Source organism: Lonchura striata, chromosome 14 (assembly GCF_046129695.1).
Source record: "Lonchura striata isolate bLonStr1 chromosome 14, bLonStr1.mat, whole genome shotgun sequence".
Taxonomy (NCBI): Eukaryota; Metazoa; Chordata; class Aves; order Passeriformes; family Estrildidae; genus Lonchura; species Lonchura striata.
The window spans coordinates 8,294,245-8,316,843 of record NC_134616.1 but is presented as its reverse complement, the minus strand read 5'-3'; the positions used below and the strand labels follow the sequence as shown (position 1 = coordinate 8,316,843).

Here is a 22,599-nt window from a genome sequence, read left to right as displayed (position 1 = left end):
TGAAATATTTATATATATATAATAAGTATTTTATGGTGTGTATTCAGTTATCAGAATCAGGAGCATTTTTGTGCTGGGTTTTTTTAGGGGTTTGGTGCTGTGTTTGGTTTCTTTTTAATCTTGCCTTCCCTGCCTATCTGCATGGCATTGCCAAACTATATTCACCACTGGATTTTAAAATAATGGATCAAACATGTGAAATGAATTAGCAAATTGTGAAGTCCTGGTTCTAGTTAGTGAATATTTCAGAGGACTTGATTAAGATTCTTAGGAACCATCCTAGTTTATCAAAAATAGAAGAGTAAGGATGTGAAAAAAACCTCTCAGCTGTGGAGTGCCTCTATACAATAAAAGCTCTGACTGAACAGAGCAATGTATAATAATTAGATGTGCTATTGGAGAGTAGTAAAATCCTTGCAAAAAATTGTTGACAGGCCTCCTGCTTTCAGGTCTTCAATGTTTTGGGCCTAAAAGTCCATGTGGGAGAGTACAGTGCATTTTCATCCTAAACTGTTGGCATTTTGAGCTCATGTTGCATAACACTTCACATTTTGTCACTGGGTCATGCTATTTTGAAGGTAAGAGAACGTGCTAAAAATGCACTGGTGGTAATATGAGCATCATAGGAAGTAGTTCAGGCTCTTAGTTCCCTGCTCAAGCACTTGGCTGTGCTTTAAGCAGCTCACCAGTGACATTGATTTCAGTAATCCTGACTGCTCAGTAGCACCCAGATTCACACCACTGTGCAGATTCACATCAGCATGCCCACTGCTCCATGGGTCTGAGTTTTGCAGTGTCTGACCTACTCAGAAGTATTCTCATTGGATACGATAGATAAATCTGTGGAATTTGGGGAAGCATTTGTAATTGTCCATTTGCAGGCCCAGAAAACCATAGCTATGACAGTTAATGAATGAATGATACTATATTACTTAATTTTAAACAGCAGAAAGTCTACTGTGTTGTTTATAGATGTTTGAGCTGAGTCCCATGGCAGGTTAGCTTTAGTAACTACTTTTTTCACAGTGAACTGCAGGATTTTAGGAGCCTAGTAAGGACATGTCACTTTATCTACAACTCTTTCTTAGAGCTCCTTATGAATTGGACTTTCCAAGTCTGCTTTAATGTCCTGAAGAGTGCAAATATGTTTTTTTGAAAGTCCTTCTTTGGTACCTCTGGGCAATAGCTAATAAAGCATAATAAAAGGAACAACAACAAATGGGTTGTTCCCATTTGTTGGAAAAATTTCCTAAAATTGAAGAAGAAACTTTTTCAGCTGTTTGTAGTATACTTTTTATTTTTCAAAATCCTTGTGTATTTTAAATCTGCCCTTGTAATCTACTGACCTTGTGGAATTCCTGAAAGGTTTGCAAGATTTGCTTTAGAAGCACCTTCTCAAAGGCCTTTTCTTCCCCATGCCCTACTTTCTACCTTTGAAAATACTAAATTTTAGTAACTTCTGAGATCTTAAAACTGAGCAGTCCAGAAGATACTCTTTTCAGTGTCCTGCATAAATAATGCTATTTTCTCCTGTGTAGTAGCTGGGGTGTGATCTGGGGCAGTGCCTTTAGGAGCTCTAGGTGTGTGAAAAATGCACTTTTTCCTAAAGGTAGGAGAGGGGCTGATGTGGGCAGCTGTGGTTCAGGAGATCTTGCTTCTCTTCCTGCCTCTGCTTCCCACCACGGCTAAAACCCACGAATGTGCTGGAAATGGAGCTCTTCATGTGAGTGTAGCTGTTAAAATGCAGGCAGCCCTTGTTTTTGTGAAGCATTTTGGGATTGTGGTTAGGAGGAATCAGTGTGCTTATGGAGGGTGATTTGTGAAAATTGGTGAGCAGCCACTTCCTGAACAATGTGCTGTTTGAAAACAGTTGCACTTGAATCCAAACATGGATTCAAGAGAAACCGGAGTGGGAAAATTTCAATAAATGAGTTGGCTTTTGTTTTTAAACTTTGCATCAGCAATGTCAAAACATTACATTTAATTTCTTTCATTTGAACATACATTAATATTCACATTTCTTTTTGTCATGCGAGATTATTTCAGTATGACTGTACCCTTTTTCCCCAATCTATTAAACATCCTGCTGAATTTAAATGTGAATTATTCTGACTTTATATTCTCCGAGGAGTGTTTGCAACCAAAAGCAAGACTAGCTGGCAAAACACTGACATTTTGTTGGTGTTTACTGAATACTGGAATTTACTAAATTTTGTTTTCTGACTGTGTGGTTGCTACATCTGATATGAGCTTTTTAATGCAATTTTTTTCTTGTATCTCTATTGTTAAAAATGGAAACATATAGAGGAAAAGGGCATAAGAGAAATGTGTGATGGCCTTCTGAAAAGAAAATTCTTCAAGTTCAGTAAAATGTAGATATCTTTCTTATTTAGCATGCTGAATTTGGCAAGGCATTTCCCCAGTATTTAAAAACAACAAAAGAGTAGCCAGTTTACTAATTATTTCTGTTGCAGTAGATTTGTCTACTTCTGTTTTACTCTTGGCTTTAAACCTGTGAACAATTATACTAAAATATGCAACAATACCATCATGAAATAAATATGCATATGACTTAGATAATGGGTTCTCAAATGTATTATTTACACAGATTGTTCATTATGTTGTCTTGTTATATGGAAAAAGGAAAGAGCTAGAAAAATTTTTTTTTTTTTGCAGTCTAACATGAAATATTTATTGTAACAGGCTTCTTGCAAACATTCTGCCCCCAGAAGCCAAATCATATCAGTAGATTTCTGATTGCCTTTTATTAGGATCAGAGGGTAAAGTTAGGAGTAAGGGGCCAGCGTTATCTCTCGTGCTTTGAAAATCAAATTACTGTGGTGGGGTCTTGCAGTTTCCCTGTGTTTTGCCCTGCAGAAGAGGATGGCAGCAGCAGTGCATGACTGGGGCAGCAGAGCATTCCTGCTTTGGGATGCCTTTGGGATGAAGGGTGGTTTGTTTGCAGGGGCATGGGCTGTGCTCTGCTGTCCCTCCCGTGGAAGGCAGCCAGGTTTTGGAGGCAGGCACATGGGACCTGAGGGGCAGGGGTGCCCCATGAAGCCAGCAAAGCCTGGCACGGCTCAGGAAGGGGTTTGAGCCAGTGGATGTGGTGCACTGAGGCACACTGGGCTTTTTGTGCATGTGCAGCTCAGCCTAAGCAGGTCTGACATCTCCCAGGGCTCCTGGCTCATGTGCTGGTGGGTGGGTGCTCAACTGGGACAGCTTCCCTGGCAGGGAAGGGGCTTGTGTGGGGAGAAGATCCATGTATGGTAGCCTGCTCTCCAAAAATGTGCCTGAAAAAGGATGAAGGAATAAAGAGATGCACTAACTTTCTTTTGGACACTTGATAAAAATCAGCCAGAACTCTTTTGAGTAGAGGAAGATACGAAACAAAGACTGAAAACTCAGGTCTCCAATAGCGCACATTGGAGAATAAAGAACAGAGAGGATTTTGGACTTATCTTTTGCTATGTTCCCCTCTCCTTTTTGTACATTGTGTTAGTTTCTAGGTACCCACCTGTTGGCAGACTTTGCATGGCCTGTATCCCTGGCTTGATGATGGAGTTTTCAGTATTTTCATGGTGGTGAGAGAATCAGCCTGTGCAGACATTGAGTGAACGCTCAGGCTCCTGCCCATGTTTGCAAAGCACCTCCTGCATTCGTGAGGCTGTTCAGAGTCACAGCAAGCTCCTGGTCAGGCCTTATAATGTCATTTGCCTTCCTACATATGCCAAAGTCACAGTTCTCTGACCAGGAATGGAAGGAAATGGCCTTATCAGGGCTGGGTGATGGTTGGACAGGCACTTGCCCTGTCTGTCGCACAGATGGGTTTTGAATGTCATAGTGAGTATATGAAATATCTGGCTGGCTAAGCTTTTGTGGTTGCTGTATCCTGCATTGTTTACTTTGTTCTGGCAGACCTCTCTCTTTGAAAGTTATTAATATTAAAATAGAGGATTTATTTATCACGTGGAGATACCCTTCTGGCCCAGCTCTGTCAGGGGTGGCTGGGAGGCTTCAGGCACCTGGGGTGGGATGGAGGCGATGCTGAGCCACGCCAGGGCTGGGCAGGGGTTGTAGGTGCCAGTGGAGTTTGGGCTGGAGATGACACCGTGGTCTATCAATTGTAGTTCTTAATGAGAACTACAATTCAAGGATTCAAGCAATACAATTCAAGCCTGTCTGCTTGAATCCTCTGGTGTGTAAATGCTGCCTGATCTTCTGGACAGGCTGTGCCTTCAGATTAGGTGAGCATATGCCAACAGTGGGTTTTCTTTCCTTTCTGGCTTCCTTTTTTACCAGGCAAGTAGCATGGATGTCATCGTACAGTGCCCTGTTGTCTGAGGTGTCAGAAGCCATTGTGTGATGAGAAAAGTCCCCAGAGATTGCATGATGCATTCTGATTTCTCCTTATAGAATGGGAGCATGATCAGAAAAAGAAATGGGGAAGCTGCTGCCCCATGCTGGGGCAGGCTGATGAGTGTGCAGCTCTCTAGGTGTATTCCAGGATTTGGCTGTATCCAGGATAGCCCACATCTGTCCTGCCTGCCAAGGAGGATATCTGTGTTTGTGAAGGACTCTTTATTAACCAGCAGTGTTTGCAGTACAGGAGGTGACACAGAGGGCTTTGCAGTTTAATTTTTTTCTGTTATTCCCACCCATCCTGTGCTTGCCCTGGTGCAGCAGTGCCTTTCTGCAGATGTGCTGCTGAGGTTTTGTGGTCCCTCAGGTGGGTCCGTGGGTGCTGGGCTCAGTCTGTAACAGGGCGTGGGCCTGGACCTGGTGGTGAAGCAGAACAACAGCTCTCTTGAGGTTTGGTAGAAAATAGTTTCTTTTTTTTTTTTTTCCTCTTGGTGAAAACAAGAGGCAACTTCAGCAGGTAGGAGGTGGATGCTTTGCCACAAAATCGTGTTCTCACATATCAGTGCAGTGAGGGCAAAACCACGAGCTGGACCCACCCCTGGCTGTGGGCAGCATTTACTGTACCAGCTAGTGATAAAACCCATATTCTCTCTCATTGGATCATGAGACATATGAATGTTAAATTACTCCAGTTAATTGCTGACTTTCTAAAACAAATTCTCTTTTAAAAAGAAGAAAGAGCTAGTAACAGAAGTAAACAGAAATTTTAAAAGAACTGCTCAGTAATCTCCTTCTATTAAAGCCACTGTGAAAGTGGATAGAAATGGAATTATGCAAAAAATGAGCATTTTGATAACTGGTGTGGGTGGCTGGATCAGTGAAAGGGAAATGACAAACCAACCTGATTCAGGCCACTGAGCATGTCCACGCTTAACAATATTGAGCTGGAAATAACATTTCTAATTAAACTGGGTCAAACCATGTATGCAAACCAGGTCTTTAAAAATAATTATATGAAACCTTGTTTTTTTCCAGTCCTTTGCACATGATGTCATTTGTTTGACCTGTTCAGAGAGGAGATTTAGTGCTAACAGTGGCATGATGTTGCTTTGTGCTCACCTTGCACTCACTCGATTGCAGAGCGAGTGGCAAATCAGAATCAGTGCAGGGGAGCCGGTCCCTAAAGATGACTCAGTGACTAATTTCAGAGCCCCTTCTTGTTAGGTATTTGTTTTTCTCTAACTCTTCAGTTACTGAATGTGTTAGGTTATTTTCTTGTGCAAGCACATCAAAAATAAGTATTTTCTGTAAGCCTCAGTGGTGCAGGGAGGAAAGGAGTTTGTCTCCTCTCATTTGCACAAAGTATGCAGGAATTGAGTCATCTTGGAGACTTCAGATTTGGTTGGAATGGGCTGGCTGGTTAAAACATGATTGGATGCAAGAGCAGTGCAGAGCCATACATTCTGTTTTCTTAAAAAAAAACCACCTGGCTGAGCTTCTGTATTTGGGAGTGCAAGTTCATGTGCTCCCCTGAACCTGAAGGTTCAGAAGGTAAAAGGCAATGCAGAGCAATTGGGAGATGGCTTTTCTGGTGTGGGGCTTTCACATGCACTTTGATATATGTTTTTTTTAAATGATTCTTTTGTTATGAATAGAGACCTAATAATTTAAATTTCTGTTATTTAAATATGTGCATTGGCAATGCTGTATAGTTTTAGTTTATCCTGCAAAATTTTCTTCTGGCACATAATATCATATTTATCCAAAGCAGCAGTGAGCTCTTGGTGGTGTATTTTGGCATCTGGATGTAGATGACGGAATATGCAAAAGAGCTGCAAAAGGAAAATTTTTTTGAAACTTGTGGATGATTAAACTTTTTAAGTGAATTTTTTTTTTGTTAAGTGAGCACAACTAGATGTTAAAGCAGAAATGCTAGCTTTTTAGATTTATATTATACATGTAAGCCAGCAAGTTGCTGGCATTAGCTGGATGCTTTGTGGAATGTTGAGGTTGTTTTGCTGTTTTGTTTTTGTCTTTTTTGATAGCTGCTTTGGATGTGACACAGCTGGTTGGACAGGCTATTGCTGTTACAAGGTAAAGGAAGCACGAAAGGTTCAGAGCTTGGAAAATGAGAAGTGGCTTTAAGGACCAATCATGAGAAGGGTTCTGGGGCAGCTTCACTGACATTGGAGGTACCTTAGGCTAGGCCAGGGGATTTCGGTGTTTCAGTTCTGGATGTTGGTGTGTTTCTGTGCCTGCCCTTTTGTCTGTAGTACCCGGGCCCTGTTGTACGTGGTGTGGAAGATGTCCATGGAGTTTCCTGTGGCACAGCAGCTGGCAGACCCCGCTGGGGGCGATGCCCAGGCCCCGCGCCGTGGCCGTGGTGATGCCCGAGTCGGAGCAGCGAGAGCTCTGGTTCCATCTCCAGCTTTATGGAGAGCCTCGTGTTCCACGGGCTGGGAACTTGGGGTGGCAGCCCTGCAGTGGCTTGTCAGATACTTTTACTCAAGTGGGCACACTGCAGCGGTGGCTTAGGTTTATTTCTTGTGTCACAAGCTCTGTCTCAAACCTGTGAGAGGATCTGTGCGATCACATCTCTTCCAACAGAGAAACCATTGAAAATACACGTTTTTTTCATTGTAAAGTGAGGTTTGTTTTGTTTGAGAAATTTGACCCTTTATGAGATTAATTCAGGTCTAATAAACTCAACAGCAGGACATAGAATCATTAAGATTGTCTGGTTGACTTCAGTGGGGCAGAGGTGGCTGCGAGAACCTCGGTGCTGGGACGAGCCATGGCTGGTGGGAAGTGCTGCAGGGAACCTTGGAGGTGAAGCCAGCCTGAAGCCATGGCAGGAGGACAGGAAGCCCAGCCTGTGCTGGGGCTCTGGTGATGTTTCACCCACACACAGCTCACTGTGCACCTCACTGCTTCATCTTGCCCTGTACAAAATTAATTTGGCTTGTTTAAACAGGGCGAGACAAAGAGATGAGTTTCAAAAATCCAGTTAGGGCTGTTAAGTAGTTAATTTCAGGAAATTATTGGTACCTCTTGTGACCAGTTTTTCCAATGATTCACTGCTGCTTTTGCTTCATGTGTGCTCATAATTATGCTGAGCTGCTTTGCTTAAGGCTCTGCGGTTCTTCAGCTGTAATGTGTTTAGCCGTTTTCTTGAATTTACTCTGCAGGGGTATTTATTTCTTTCTTCCTCTCAAGATCTCACTGTTCATTTCTATCCTGCTGTGATTGACTTCAATCCCTACAAGTAATACAGAAATTGAGAAGATGAAGCATTGAGCAGTAACTGCTTGTAGCTGTTCAGGAACTATTACTGTGCATCTGACCTGTAGTTTGCTTGAGAGGGGAACCTTTGCCAGCCAGGCTTCTGCTGTACAAAGCTGTTTAGATCAGTTTAGAAAAAAAATAACACCAGCACTCCTTGTGAATTCAGATTTTTTTTTGTTTCTGAACTTGGAATCTCCTCTCTCTTTTAAATTCATTAGAAAAGCGAGCTATACTTTACTTGTAGGACTAATTAAAAGGGTAGTCTGGTTTCATTTTGGAGACTAACTTAACACTGAAAGCCTTTCCAAACATTTAAGTAATTTTCCCTTGAGTTTTCTGGACCATCTGGCCAATAGGATTTTGGAAGGAAATGGGATTTGACTGCTGCTGTGAGATCAGTGCCATGTAGCTCATCTCTTACAGAAATAATTCAGAAATCTGGAGGCTTTTGTGTTTTTTCACAGACTAATTGTGTTCATTAACTCCCTTTTAATTTTGGAGAGGATTCACTGAGTAGAGCCAAATGAAAAGGCATGATTATATGCTCTTTTTTTTCCCTCAGTTAAATGCTCTGTGAAGACTTTGGTGTATGTGTGTGTAAAGAATATGACCTTTCCCTAGGCAAACCTCAGATCTTCTGAACTTGACAGTATTAGTCAGCAGAGTTTTTGATTTCAGGATTCACCTCAGGTGAACAGAGTCATAGGGAGGGCATTGGCCAAGAAATACTGAAGGCAAGACTCTGAGACTGTAAGAGAAATGCTTCCAATGCCAGTTGTTAGTCCTGGGCTGTCCATACTGTGTGAGCTGTACACAGGCACCTGCAGAGGTGTACACCCACATGGTACTGCAATCTGTGTGAGAAAAACACCCCAGAACTGCAATGGAAAACTAAATCACCCTTAAGGTTGTTGTAACTCTGTCGTTATTTAGGCTGGAACTTGCAGCTGTGTACCCTGCTTGCCTCAAAGCCTTTTTTTTTTTTTTTTTTTTAAACCCAGCAATGCAGTTTTAACCTGTGGAGAGCTGTGTCCATGTTCTGTATTATATGCAAGAGAAAATTCAACTACATTGCAGTTGCTGTTTACAAGAATGCTGAAGGATCTTTAAAAATTCAGTGATATAAATGTTAAGAGATTAATGTGCACAGAAGGTTGTGTTTATGTGGGATAGAAGGCTAATAAAGCTACATTACTTAAAAAGCTAAAAGATGACTCTCCTAACATGAGGTTTGTAATTGCTGAGTGCAGCTGAACCTTTGTAGCTTTGTAGCAGTGGTGAGCCAAAAACCCTTCCTTTGAGGGATTCTTCCTCCAAAATTCTGGCCACCCATCAGCTGGCCTCCTGCAGTCCAGCCCTGACTTCCTTTCAGCAGGATGGGGCTGGCAGGAGACCCTTAACTGCCTGTGACCTTGTCCAGCAGAGATGTGCTATGAACAGGTTTTCTCTAGCCCTGCATTTCTGTAAATGGATGTGGATGAGTCAGGCAGCAAAAATTCACTGGGCTGGGGGGATTTGTACCTCACCCCAGACTTAGCTTCTCAGCAACCCCTGTTCTGCAGAGTGAGAGCCTTCCAAAGGCTGAGGCTTTTCCAAAATTGTTTCTTTTTCTGGATGAGTCAACTTCTGGTGCAGCAGACCTTTGTGTTGTAAATCACCACTGGCTCCCAAGTGCTCTGTGGGACTGGCTCTGTGCCAGGGCTGTTCCCACCTTCCATCACAAGAGGAGCCCTGAGACTTCAAATACCCCATATCCCCACTGCCCTGTGCTGCCCTGAGCATCCCACCAGCCCAGTGTCCCCAAGCCAGAACTGCCATGGGAAGAGGAAAGCCACCTGTGTCTGCAGAGCCTCCATGTCCCTGACAGGGGTAGCAAGCCCTGGTGGGGGTCTGGGGCTGGAAATCTGAGAGTGTTTCAACAGATATGAAGGGATGTGACAAATGCCAAAGCTCAGGATGAATAGCAAGGCTGTTGAAGCTGTTACTTGTGCAAATAGTGATATTTCAGCTCAATGAAATCAATTTTATGTCCCAATAAATGTAGTGTGAGGAAAATGGGATAACTGCACAACCTGCTTCTCAGACCTCTCCTATTCACTGTGCTGCTGAGTTACTCAACCCACATATGGCCCCAAAATGTTGCTTTTCTTTCTGTGTTGGCAGCAGTTCCCAGTCAGGGGCCTTGCAGTTCCCTCTAAACTCAAGCACCTGGATGACTTTTGAACAGAGGGGAGCTGGAGCTGGGGTGTTTGCCATCTTCTCAGATGCTACTGAAGTATCACCAGATGGAAATGGGACCAAATCAAAGTCAGTGAGAGTCTGGTCCTTCACCAGGAGCAGCTCTGTGTCCCCCAGCCAGGCTAGCCCAAATGTGGCAGGTGAAGGTTGTTGCTCCAAGGTGATCTATGTGCTGCAGCTCTCAATCTCCCACTGACACCCAGGACAGGCCACCCTGGTTTTACCTGCCCCAGGAGAAGTGTTCCTGCTCTTCCTGCTCTGTCTTGCACATTGCTCACATTGTTCAGGAACTTTAAGCAGCAGTTGAAGATCTAAAGCATCATGTCTACATGTTAGCTGAGCAAGGAGAAACCACAGGAATGGGTACGTCCCTCCAAATGAGCATGGAGCTGCAGAAGATTACATGGGATCTTCTTCTGCAGACACCACCCACTTCAAATAAGTAGAGGACAAACCTCTTTGTATTGTGGCTAGAATGGTATTTTCAAAAGAGCTTGGTGCTTTGCTTGATCTTGCTGATCACAGTGAGAGTGACCCATTTGGGAGAAGGTTTTAGTATCCCCAAAGATCAGTCCCTAGTCCATTCTCACACATGCATTAGCCTTGAGTGGTTCATGTTTTGGATGAGGATGGTAATCTGAACAAGTGAAGATACTGACACTGCAAAAAATGTCAATATTCAAATATGTGTGTGTTAAAGAGCTTTAATTTGTTCCTTTGTTTCATTTTCTTTTCCCACTGGTCTGCAGTCAGACACAGACAAACATTAGGCAAAGCAAACAATCTGTGTTTCCACTCATACAATGGGAGGAAGTAGGAACTGAAAGGATAAAAAAAAAGCCTGGACAGAAAAACTGCTTCTGGTGCCTCTTGGGTTTTACAGTTCAGAAGGGTTGTGGTACAGACATTTACAGTGGGGTTGAAAAACTGTCGTTTTCCTCCAGAGATCAAGGTGATTTGATCTGGTCCTTTTGAAATGACCTTTATCCATCCCTCCCTTCTAGACAATGTGGATGTGGGTAGAATTTTAAGTGGCTGGTGGAGGTTATATTTTCTAATCTCTTCTCTGGGCTAATGTGTTGCTATTTTAGTATATAGGAAGTTCTGCTATACTACTGCCAACTTGGTTATCTTCAGTGGTATTATGATTTACAGTGATAATTTTGTTTGTTTCTTTAAACATGTGACACAAGTAGGGACCCTGAGAGAAATTCCTGATTTTCTTTTTTTACATCTTACCCCTGAAACATCTAAAGCTTCATTTGGAAAAATGCATAAAACTAATATTTTCACTTTGAGTGAGTGCAAATACATTTCCACTCCTGATATAAGTGGGGAGAGAAAAGATGGCATGTTCTGCACATAAATAGGGTGGTGGTGTTTGCAAGGAAAATAATTTGTTTTTCACTGAATATTCAATACATTATTACTCTGTAAATGTGATAAACTTTACAAAATTATATTTAATATATTAAGCAGTGTAACATTTTAGGGTTTTGAATATATTTAAAATCCCTTTATAAATCATATATATCCCTAATATTTCTTCATTAATGTAGCAGCCTTTGTCCTATAGAGCACAGAATGTTATTAATTAATTTTAATTCTTTATTTATCTACATGCAGACATTTCAGGGTTTAGCACTGATATTTTGCTACCCAAGCTCTGGGATATGTGAAATAACATTTGCCTTATTGATATGGTCTATACCTAAAGTGATATATTTTAGCTGACTTTTTAGAACACAACTAATCACAGAGTGAGGTTTAGCATGTAGGAGAAAAAAAGACCAATATGACATAAACCTTGGAGAGCATGTCTTGGTTATCTACAGCGCATTACTGTTTCTGTTGTCCACCACTGACCAGCAGTGGACCAGGGTGGCATTTTGTGGTGTTTGTAGGTGATGTGCTTTGCTTTCCCTGGCAGGAAACATTCAGGGCTGGCTCAGAAGGCAGCGTTAAGCTGGAGTCTGCCAGGCAGTCCTGTTCCAAGTGGGGGACTGTGCCTGGTGGTGTCCAGTGTTGTATTGTCCCAGAGAACAAAGGAGCTTCGTGTTGCCTCGTGCTGGTCTCAGGAGCTGGTGCTGAGTCTGCTGTGGGCTCTTCCTCTCTTTAGCACAGTTAATGGCAGCAAAGCTATCCAGACTGTGTTAAAGGAGCATAAGGAAGAGGAAATGCAGTATTTGGCTATGCTGCCCAGGTGGTGTTGGGTGAGACCTGGGGCTGGCTGGAAATTGCGTGGCAGATGTGGGGCTGACAGGGCAAACGTGTGACTTCCGCACAGCTGGGCAGACCCTGCATCCTGCCCTGCTGCCATGGGAGCTGTCACAAGCAAAGAAAGGTGGGCTCCAGCTGGGGGATGGAGCTGAGGGCTTCCCCAGAGGTCACCTGGAACAGCTTCCAAAATCTCAGCATCTCCCAGTATGACAAAGAAGAAAAGAGATATTCTAGCAGAATACAATTCTTTGATTTACAGCCCTGAAATACAACAGACATCCAGAGCTGATGAGGATGGATCACCAAAACTTTATACTGTCAATCAAAGAAGGCTTTCTGCAGCCTGAGTTTGTGATTAAAAGGATGAAGCTGTAATCAAAATGATAGCTGGGTTCCCACCTGGCTGGTGTCCAAAGTTCTTTGTGGGGGGTTAAAAAAAGGAAAAAAAAAGACTTTGTCAAACTGGTGCCCATCTGTCCAAGGCATTTGTGGTTTGAGGGGTTTTGTGCAGTTTTTTGTGTTTCTGTTTTTGGGGTTTTTTTAACTCTCAGAGTTGATGTGGATTACGTGTCATAGCCTAAGATGAAATGGATTGCTCCTGAAATCCAGTGCTAATATTCAGTTCATGACTTACTCTGAACTTTGCCTTGGGCCATTAACTAACAAAAACAAGCTCTAAGTTCTTAATTACTTCTTCCTTGGAATATATTCCTGGAAGGTCCTTTCAGTTTTTGCATTACTGCTGTATTTTTGCTGAAGAGCTCCAACCATGACTACTGTGCGTTGTCTCACATGGTTGCAGTTGCTGAGTTGAGATGTGTGGACTGCTCTTGCTGATAGAGCTCACCTAAAAACTGTCTTGGTAGGTGACACAGCCCCAGGTGTGCAAGCCCTGACCACTTGTTTACACTGTGAAGACTCTGAGGGACAGCAGGATGCTTGTATGGGGAGCCTATTACTGTAGAGCAGTGGCTGTGTCTGAACTGCTGCATAGGAGCAGCATATCTGCAGGTTTTACGTTTTTGGGGTTCTCCTCCCTGCTGTGCTGACCCACTGGGGAGCAAGCTGCAGCTGCATGGGAGGCTGCTCCTGCCTGCCTGCAGTGTGAACATGCAGAGCTCGTGTTCCCACTGGCTCTGGGGCTGGGGTTAGCAAACATCACTCATCCCTTCCAAAGAACTGGGTCTGAGCAGAAAAGTCCTGTGCGGATGGAAGGGGAAACAGAAGGATCGTGACTTGGTTAAGGTCACGTGGAATAGGACATAGGGTTTCCTGGATCCCTACACAGAGCATTGTTCACTCTATGCATATCTCTTCAAGGCTTTTCTTGTGTTTGCAGGATGGAAAGGGTGGAGAGGAGAGGGGTGAAAGGGTGGGGACCAGTCCCACAGGGCACAGCAGGCTGAGCTGGCGAACTGCCAGCGGCTGCAGGGCCGCACAGATGGGCTCCTGACTTCAAAGTTCATCAGTGCTTTTGGAGCAGGAAATCTGATTGCTCGAGTTCACTTTCGGTGAGAGCTTGCAGCAACACAGCTGTGCTTTCACCTCGCTCCCAAAGGGCGGGTGGCCACCAGCTGCATCTGTTATCCCATAAGGAATGTCTGGTTGAGAAAGACCTTGGCTGCCAAAGTCCCACACCTCCAACAGCCACATCTTGCTTTGCAAGGAAAATCTTGAACATCCAGAGAAGGTCCCAAGAGTTAAAGCTGTGGTATCTACCAGCTGTCAGGATTACACAGGCAGGCAGGGTTGGGGTGGGTCAGCCAGGAGTCCTCTACCCTTGTGCTCATGCTGTGAGCTGGTTGTGTGTGCCTGATAGCCGAGTGTTTGGTATGAATAGACCCTTCATGCAGGCACAAAGACAAATTTGAAGTGTCCAAGTCTTCTGGTTTTTGGGAGGTGTCCCTGCACACAGGCACCTGACCACCTCTCCGTGGTGCTTCTGGTTGCAGGGAAGAAGACAAGGACATGGACAAGAGCAAGGACTTCTGGTGTGGTGAAATGCACCGGCTCTGTGCTGCCTTGGTGTCCTGCAGCAGGCAGTCCCTGCCTTCCTTGTGCACTTTTTCCTGCTGTGGTTACTTGGGGACAGCTCCACCAGACAGGCCCTGAAACACGTGGACATTAATGAGTGCCTGTTGCCAAAAAGGAAGCCTGTGGTGGGACTGCCGTGAGCTGCCTTGGCACGGCGTGCAGCACTTAAGTAGGCAGCTGTCTTCTGCTGTCTGGACTTGCAATTGTCCACTCCAAATCTGTCAGATCCCAAGTGGGGAGAGAAGCTGATGGGAACTGTTTCCCACCCCCAGGAAGAGAGATACATGCAGGATCTGGGAGGGAAGCTGTCAAACCAAGCTCTCTGTATATGACTTGCAACCTTAAAATCTCATTGGGACCTTGGGTCTCTTCTTGTAATCATGGCCTAAGCCAGGGACTGTGCAAAATTTTTTTTGGAACATAAGAGGAAAAGGTGCTGTACGTGACTGAATGCATAGTTTTGTAAATATACTTAATTCTTGTAAAGCCCCTTATCAGCTAATAGCTGGCTGCTAATGTTGACACTCTTGTTTGATGTAAATAGAAAAGTACGTGTTTTGACCCATAGTAAAGGGCATGGATAAGCGGTTCCTTTATCTGACGTGAAAAGACAAATACATATCCAACAGAAATAACACTGAGCAATCTGCCCTATTGCATGTATCTCTCTCTGCAGAGATAATGCAGGGTTGGAGCTCATCAGAACCAGATCTTTGGCATAAAGCATCTCCCACAAGTCTGGCTGCAATGAGCAGAGTGTAGATTTGAAAAATGTGAGCTGGCTTCAGGTTTGCTGAATGTTACTGTTGTGACTAACTGGCAACTACAGCAGAATATGCGGAAATAGGAGACCAGGAATTTAGCTGGACTCAAAGCTAATGGGAGGATTCTTTTCCAGCTTGGATACCTCATCAAAATGAAGGGTGGAACTTCAATTTTAGAAAGTCGTTGAGCCTTAGAATTGTTTGTGTTTAAGCTCTGTGTGAGCTTGATAGAATTTGATGAGGTTCTCCTGGATAGGAATATGGGTGTTGCAAATGGCTCTTGGATGCTTTGACTGTGTTTTCCAGAGCTCTTATAATACTGAGCATTTGGGTGAAAGATTAAACCTTTTGTTAGGGAGAGCAGCCCACAGACTGTTCCAGCCCTCTGCCCCATTTCTGGGGAAGTGTGCAGTGGAGGATCTTGAATCACAGCAGGCTGAGCTCCAATGGTCTGGAGAGGATGGGCAGTGGCAGAGTGAACAGAGGGCTGGGAGGGCAATGCCCCTTGTTCTTCTCAGATTAAATCAGCAAGGATGAACTTCAGCATGTCTTGTCACTGGGAGTAAGTGAATCAGCTGATCGCATTTGGTTGGGGAAAAGTTAAAACAGCCAGTTTGCTCCTAGAAGCTTTAAACAAAAATCAAAACACCACTTTTCTCCAGACAATTCACACATGCTCAACTTTATGGCTTCAGCAAAAGCAGCAGTGTGAGAGTTCCCATGAACTCTGGCTAACCTCTGAGATTTATTGATAAATGAAAAAAATAAGGGACCAGCACTGAAATCTTTCCTTGCTAAGGCATTACTCTCTATCAGGGCTGGGTTCAGGATGTTTACTGCTTCTAGAGATGTTAAGGAAAATTGACTCTGAACAGTTTAAAAGACCAATATTGAGAAATCTGTAATTCTTGTTCTGAACTGCCAGCACAGTCATAGTCTGTGCCTTAATACAGGAGCAGGATTGAGTTGTGCATCTTATTTAACAGGAACATACTTTTTGAGCAAAGGTGAATCACAGCCCACAAAACAAAAGGACTTGCTCTTTTCTTTCCCATAAATACTGATTTTTCCAAACTTTTTTGGGAGGGCTTTAGTATTCACATTTATAGTGGTAAGTGAGAGCAGCAGTTTTGCATACAGTGGAAATAGCTTTGGCAGCAAAATGACCAATATCTGTTACACAGAGGGACAATCTGACCAGGAGTTACACTTTGACACCAGGACTGAATGCCAAGCCTTTCCCTCTTCCTTATTCTGATGAATATTCAAGTGCAGTGTTAGCCTAGTACTGATTGATTATTTTTTCAGTGAAGCAGCAGGTTTCCATGCTTCACTACAGTTGTGAAAATCAGTGTTAGTCCTTGGTCCTTTGCAGAATCTACAGCAGTCCTGTTTTCCATGGGCTGGTGCCTGTGTATGGTGTCCAGAGACGTGGAGCTACCAGTGTGCTTGTCTCTGCCCAACTCTGGGGTGCAGACAGGGTGGCTGTGATTTGGGGAAGGCCCTCTCATTGCCTAGGCATTCTGTGGAAATGGGAACATTTGCAGACAGTGGCTCCAAGAGAGGAGCTGTGGCTGTGCAGAGGGAACGTGCTGACCAGTGTTGGGATGGACACTGACCCAACACCAGCATCCTTTGGGCTGGCACTGGTCACAGCCCATCCACACTCGCCCACCAAGGCTGGTGTGGCCAGGGGAGAATGTGCCCTATTTGTCTTCCTCATGAGGACTGTGCTGATAGGTAAATCCTATCATTCTGCTTCATGAGAAAATGCTTTGCAGTCCCAGGAGTGCTTCCGTGGAAAGAGGACACCTTTAAATATACAAAAAACTCAGCAGGATTTAGTTTTTTTCTAGAAGGAAACATGACTGTGACATATTGCTTGAGAATGAGGAATCATTTTTCTTTGATGCAAAATTGCTTAATCTTAGAAATAATATTTGTGTGCACTTTTGTGCAGATAGAACCTGGGTTTTAAAATTACATCAACCCAGCTTTTAATTTTGTGAGTGTAAATTGCACCTGCAAATCATTTTGTCTGCAAACTGCAGCATTTCATGTTTGATTTCCTGATTTCCAGTGGCGTCCTTAACTGGTGTCAGTTAGTTATTTTGATGTACAGCTTTGCAGGCACTACTATTTCGGGAACAAAATTGCGGTCTCAAAGCTTCAAACCCATTTCTGAACATCTGATGGAAGTGAGCAGCTAGGATGTACAGCAAACCCACTGTATATTCAAATATTTGATGCTATCTTCCAGTGTGAGGTCAGTGCTGGTTATCGTGGTGAAAGGCTTCATCTGTGGTATCTGTTGAGCAGCTTGACCTAACCAAAGCAAGAAACAGCAGCTGACAGCAAGATTCATGGTTTTGTTCGTGATGGGTGTTCTTGTGAATCACATTTTGTCAGTCTCAGTAGCAAGTTTGCTCTTTAAATAGCTTTATTTGCTATTACCTCCCTTCACCTAGCTGTGTTTTCAAAACCAAACCTATTACCTATCTGAAGTTACAGTTGTCTGTTGTTAAAGTGGGGTGTGGGCATTTCATAATGAACTGTGTACATGGGTGGCACCCACACAGTCAGAGTCCTGGGTTAGTTCTTCCCCACCACCACAGAAGATGACATTTTTAAATTCAAAGCTCTTGCATGATTTTGAGGAAGTAGCTGAGATACTAGCTGAGTAGTAGCTGAGATGTAAAGTCAGCTGAAGTAAGAATTATAAAAACTAAGCATTTTGAAGTAAAAGCATTAAAAAATAAATTTAAAAAAAAAGGACAAAAACTTGCATTAAACTATAGTTTCTTGGCAGCCACTAGAGGTTGCCAGCTGGACGTACTGGAACCCAGAGTTTTGTCTCTGAACCCTGTAGAGGTAACTGTTAAATTCAGAGCACAGTAAGGGTGTGGCTCTGGTAACACATCACCAACCTTCACCTTGGTGGTTTTGTGTCACTGAAAGGTTGTTTGGTACATAAAATCACAGAATAGTCTGGGTTGGAAGGGATCTTGTAAAGGTCCCCTAGTCCAGCCCCTTGCAAGGAGCAGGGATACCTCAAAGTAGAACATTGCCTTGAACATGATTGAAGGCAATTAGTCAAACCTGGTTGTTACAGGCCTAATTTGTTGATGGATTCATAGTTTGCCTACATGTTTTACATAGTGTCTTTGTTATTTTAACAGGGTCGCCATGTTAAGACTGGGCAGCTGGCAGCAATCAAAGTGATGAATGTTACTGAGGTGAGTGTAAATCCAAAAACAATAAGGTCATTGTTGAGCAGCAAGGAAAAATAAATAATCAGATCATGAGAAGGTGGACAGCTCATGAAAGAAGATCCACTGGTGTAAGTCATGGTTCCTGAGCACCATTTTGTGTTTTATAAAGTACTGAGTGGTGTTAACACAACCATATTTCTTACGTGTGGCTGACCAATGGTGACAAAGCAGCAAGGGAGTACATAGCCATATATTTTGGTGTTCAATAATATCGAAGACAAGAAGTCCCTTCCTGCTTATTTCTAGTTGATTATCTGCTTTCAGAGATAGCAATTAAAAGATTTCCTGTATCTCTGCACTGCCTCTGCTGTGTTTCATCACATCCTATCTCCTCACATGCCAGCTGTTCCTCAGAGCAGTGCCCTGACAGCCAGCAAGCAGGATCATGTTAGAAATGCAAACGCAGTGCTTTTTTATTGTGATTTGACAGATGAGGGAAGGAGACAGTTTAATTGGCACTGTCCCTATTCACATTTATAAAAGGGTGTCAGTGCTGAGACAGGGTGTTGAGAAAGTTGCTAAATATTGGGCTTTGTCTCTTCTTTTAAGAGCACAGCCAGTAGTGGAGCAGCTTGCTTCCTTGAGACCGCATTAGTCTGAGCCCCAGGAAGGCTGGGAAGACTCTCTGCTTCTTCTTCCTCTTGACTCTCCTAGAAGTCTGGTTTGGCAGCATCCAGTAATGCCTACTGTTGCAATGTGATTTCATGGTTTCTCCCCTGAAGATTTCCTCCCAGGTGTCTCAAACACTCCTCCTTTCCCCACCCTGGCCCCTGCCAGCACTGTCACTCCTGGAATTCCAGAAGAGCATGGAGTGATTGAGCAGATTCCAAAGATGCCCTCCACCCCCGAGGGGCATTGGGCCATCCAGGTGTCCTTTGTCCCCTGAGACCTCCTCTCCCGTACCTGGCTGGTGGCTCCCGACCCCTTCCCCCGCGCTCCCCCAGGGAAAAGGGAGAGGAACCGCGCGGTCCGGGAGTGCTGGTGGAGCCCTTGCTGGGTTCAGATGCCTGCGGGCCAGAATAAAAGCTCTGGATTAAAACCCTCCATTAGAACCGACCCCTTTCCTTCATTATCGCCTTAAAAGTTTCACTGGCAGAGGGAAACCTGAGGGAGGGAAACCTGAGGAGCAGAACCTCTGCCAGGGAAGCTCCATCCCGTGGCCACCGGAGCTCCGGCATGCCTGGCCTTGTCTCCATGTGCCCAGCTGCGACATCAGCTCGCTGAAAGTGTCTCTGGGGTGAAACACCACCGTTGCTGCTGTTTGGTTCAGCAGCAGGGGCCAGACCAGCCAAGGCACGTCCCATCCTCAATATTGGTAATACCAATAGCCTACTTACTTGGAAACAAAATGTAAATGGTCCTGCTTTAGGAATCACCTTACTAGACTTGCAGGATTCTGAGAACAAAACAAAGCTGTTTAGGTCTGATTAGTGCAGGTGGCAGAGCCAACATCATGCTGGGGAGTCTGTCCTGTTGTTTGAGGGGCAGTGATAGCAGGGCATGATGTTTTCACATTGACATCCTTCATGGGAAGGTGAGGAGCAAGTTTGTGAAACTGCCCAAAGGGGTTTTCCTTGGTGCTTTTCCCTCACTAAACCGTGAAAAATTCCAGCTCAGCTGTGATCAACTGTTCTGCTTTCTGGTCTTGGCACAGGGGGAGTGTAGGGCTTTCTGCTCTTATTTCCACTTTCCTAATGCAGAGTTGGCTGTATTCCTGCTGCTAGGGCACAGGCTGGCATGTCTGGATGCAGTCACTTCTGCTACTTCTGGCACTTTCGTTCATCAAAGGATTCTGATTCTTTCACCAAACCTACTGGGTTTCTTTTTCCAGTAAGAAGTCATTTCATCAGAAATTGCCTTCCGAGCTCCAGCTGTGATTGCTCAGATCTGGGGCACACCAAGAGCTTAGCAAATCTGCCCTTTGCTGTCATGAGCTGCAGCCCCAGGCTGGTTTCTTAAGAGCAGCAGCAGGATGCTGTGGTCATTGTGGGATCCTCTGGACATCTGTCAGGAAGTGCTGCTGTATTGAGTTGCACGGGGGTGGGGGGAGCCCTTTGAAATGGTTAAAGGGGAGCTGATGGCAACGTGTGCTCATGTGCCTCTCCACACAGGCTCTGCTTCCTGTTTTTTGCCAGAGCCAGACAAGCAGAGTGCTTGCAGAGAGACTGGATTCTTGCTGCTTGTCTCTTCAGCTGTCGGTGCAGGTGATCAAAGAGCTCTTCTCCAGCCCATCATTCTCCATCTGGCTTTGCTTTCATTCTTTCTAGAGAGCAAAATAACATTTAAATGTGAAACTTGTTGTTAGACCTGCCTGGTACTAAGGGGTCCCTTGGTGCAGTATTTGTCAGCCGATGAGCTGGTTTCCAGCTGCGGTCAGAGGAGTGTGTTCTCTAGTTCTAATGCCACTGCAGATAGGCCCACATCTTCAAAAAGAGCCTTTGATCATGAACCTGTCATCTCTGTGCACACAGCCATCTGTGCCCAGGAGTGTGTTGGTTTGTGAAAGCAAACAGCTTTTTGCACCTGCACGTCTGCGAGCCTGTTCCTTTACTTGAGCAGCATTATTTATGAACAGACCCCTGAGACATGGGGCTGCTGGTACTGCTGGCAAGAGGGGTGGGAGAAAGTGGGAATTCTGAGTGTGGGCGTGCAGTGAGAAGCTGAGGGTGCTTTTGTCCCTTGTCACTGTGCTTGAAGGATGTACATGGCACTGAGGCTTAGCAAGTCTGGGTTCAGCTCCTGGACGAGCCTCATGGCATGGCCCATGGGGCACAGTCACTCACATTTACCCTTCCCTTTTCCATGGCATAGAGCATTTTTTCCCAAACTGACCGAGGCACTGGGAAGCCAGAGTGCATTTGTCTGTAAAATGCCCAGCTGCTGTCCTGTGTAGCCCTTTGCCTTACAGCCTGACCAGCACCTGAAGCTCAGCCTGCTGTCTGCTCCAAGCAGAGTCTCCCCAAGGCATTCAGCTGTGCTGGGCAGTGTCACTTGGGCCCTGCAGGCCAGGATGGACAAGGGAAGGAGAATCAGATGCAGGGAGGAATCAGCTTCTGGCCTTCAGGGAAAATAAAGGCACAAGAGAAAGCAGGAATTGGATCTTGCTGGTTCTAGGGAAGGAGCATTACCCATGTGGAGCTCCTCTTGCTCTTGCCAGTGAAGAGCCTGTGGGGTATCCAGGTTGTGTTCATGGATGGCCACATGCTTGGTTTTGTTTTAAAAACATGTCAGATTGCAGAGGAATAGAAAGTACTTGGATAAGAGCTTTACCAGCATGGTTCCAGCAAACAGGAAAATAATTGGATAAAGGAAAAAGAGCTGAAAAAGGGGCAGGAGCTATGAGGAAGTGCTTGGGATCTGCCAGCTCTCCGAGGGGAACTTTGTGAAAGCTACAGGCTGATGCTGAGGGAGCTGGGCTCCACCAGGGCAAATTCATGCTGGTAGGCAGAGTTAAAAAAACCCAAACCCTTACCATCTGTACATATTGTAAGTAATTTGGAGAAGGCCTTTACCAAAGATGAATGTTGTCCCTCCACACATTTGCAGAAGGAGTGGGCAGAATGCAGGAGGGACAGCAGAGGAAGAAAGGAGTCCTCCCTGTTTGTTCCTCTTTCTGCTCTTCTTCCCTAAAGATCCAAAAGCTTGTGTAGATGGCAGAACCCCCATGGTCGGGTCAGGACAGTTCCCATGTCCTGATTCTTTGACCCCTACTTACCTGCTTGTGTCCTCCCTTCCACTCCTGTCTGTAGTTCCAAAGGGAGCAGAGCCTTGTATCCCTCAGGCAAAGCTCTCACCTCCCTCTGTGCTCTGTGCAGGGAATCCTGCCCTGGAGGATTTCCTGCAGCCAGCTCCCATTTCTCCTGGGCACTCCAGGTGCTGCTCTGGGCTCCTCTTCAGCCTCAATAATTCAATCATACAACGTCCAGGGCTGTATCACGCCAAGGATTAAGGGTCCTCCTTTCTCCTTAACTACAAACAAAAGATAAATGAACTGTTTAGTATAATATGTGCAGCTTGAGAGCCTGTGTTCAACAAAGATTACTAGGAAACCTGAAATAGCTCCCTTAGCTTCAACTGGAGTTATTTTACGTCTCTGAAGGCTTAGTACAGTTGGCCTTTGGTCTGGTAATGTGTCTCCTGTGTGTTGATGTTACTGGGAAAAACTTACTGGTCCCTTCTGTTGGGAATGATTTTTGTGTGGTCAAGTTTAATAAGACATATCATATGCATATTCTTGAGGGAATTTGGCTTTAGCCTGTCAAGCTTTAATGTGTTGCTCCAGGTAAAAAGGTCAATGTGTCTGGCTTTGTAAGCAGGCCATTATGGTGGTTAAAGGAATGCTTCAATGGCAAAACTACTGGAAAATAGAGGAAAAACACAGAAAAATGTCCTTTGGGGCTGAGTTGTTCATGCTGCCTCGTTTC

General features: G+C 44.5%; 1 protein-coding gene across 2 annotated transcripts in view; it reads left to right on the top strand.

Moving 5' to 3' along the window:
* Window positions 1-22,599, top strand: part of NRK (Nik related kinase) — a 90,409-nt gene that overhangs the window by 11,456 nt on the left and 56,354 nt on the right. For both annotated transcript variants that reach the window (XM_077786512.1, XM_031504785.2), the window contains exon 3: window positions 18,083-18,139. In XM_077786512.1, coding sequence (XP_077642638.1) covers window positions 18,083-18,139 — 57 coding nt within the window. The remainder of the gene's footprint in view (window positions 1-18,082; window positions 18,140-22,599) is intronic.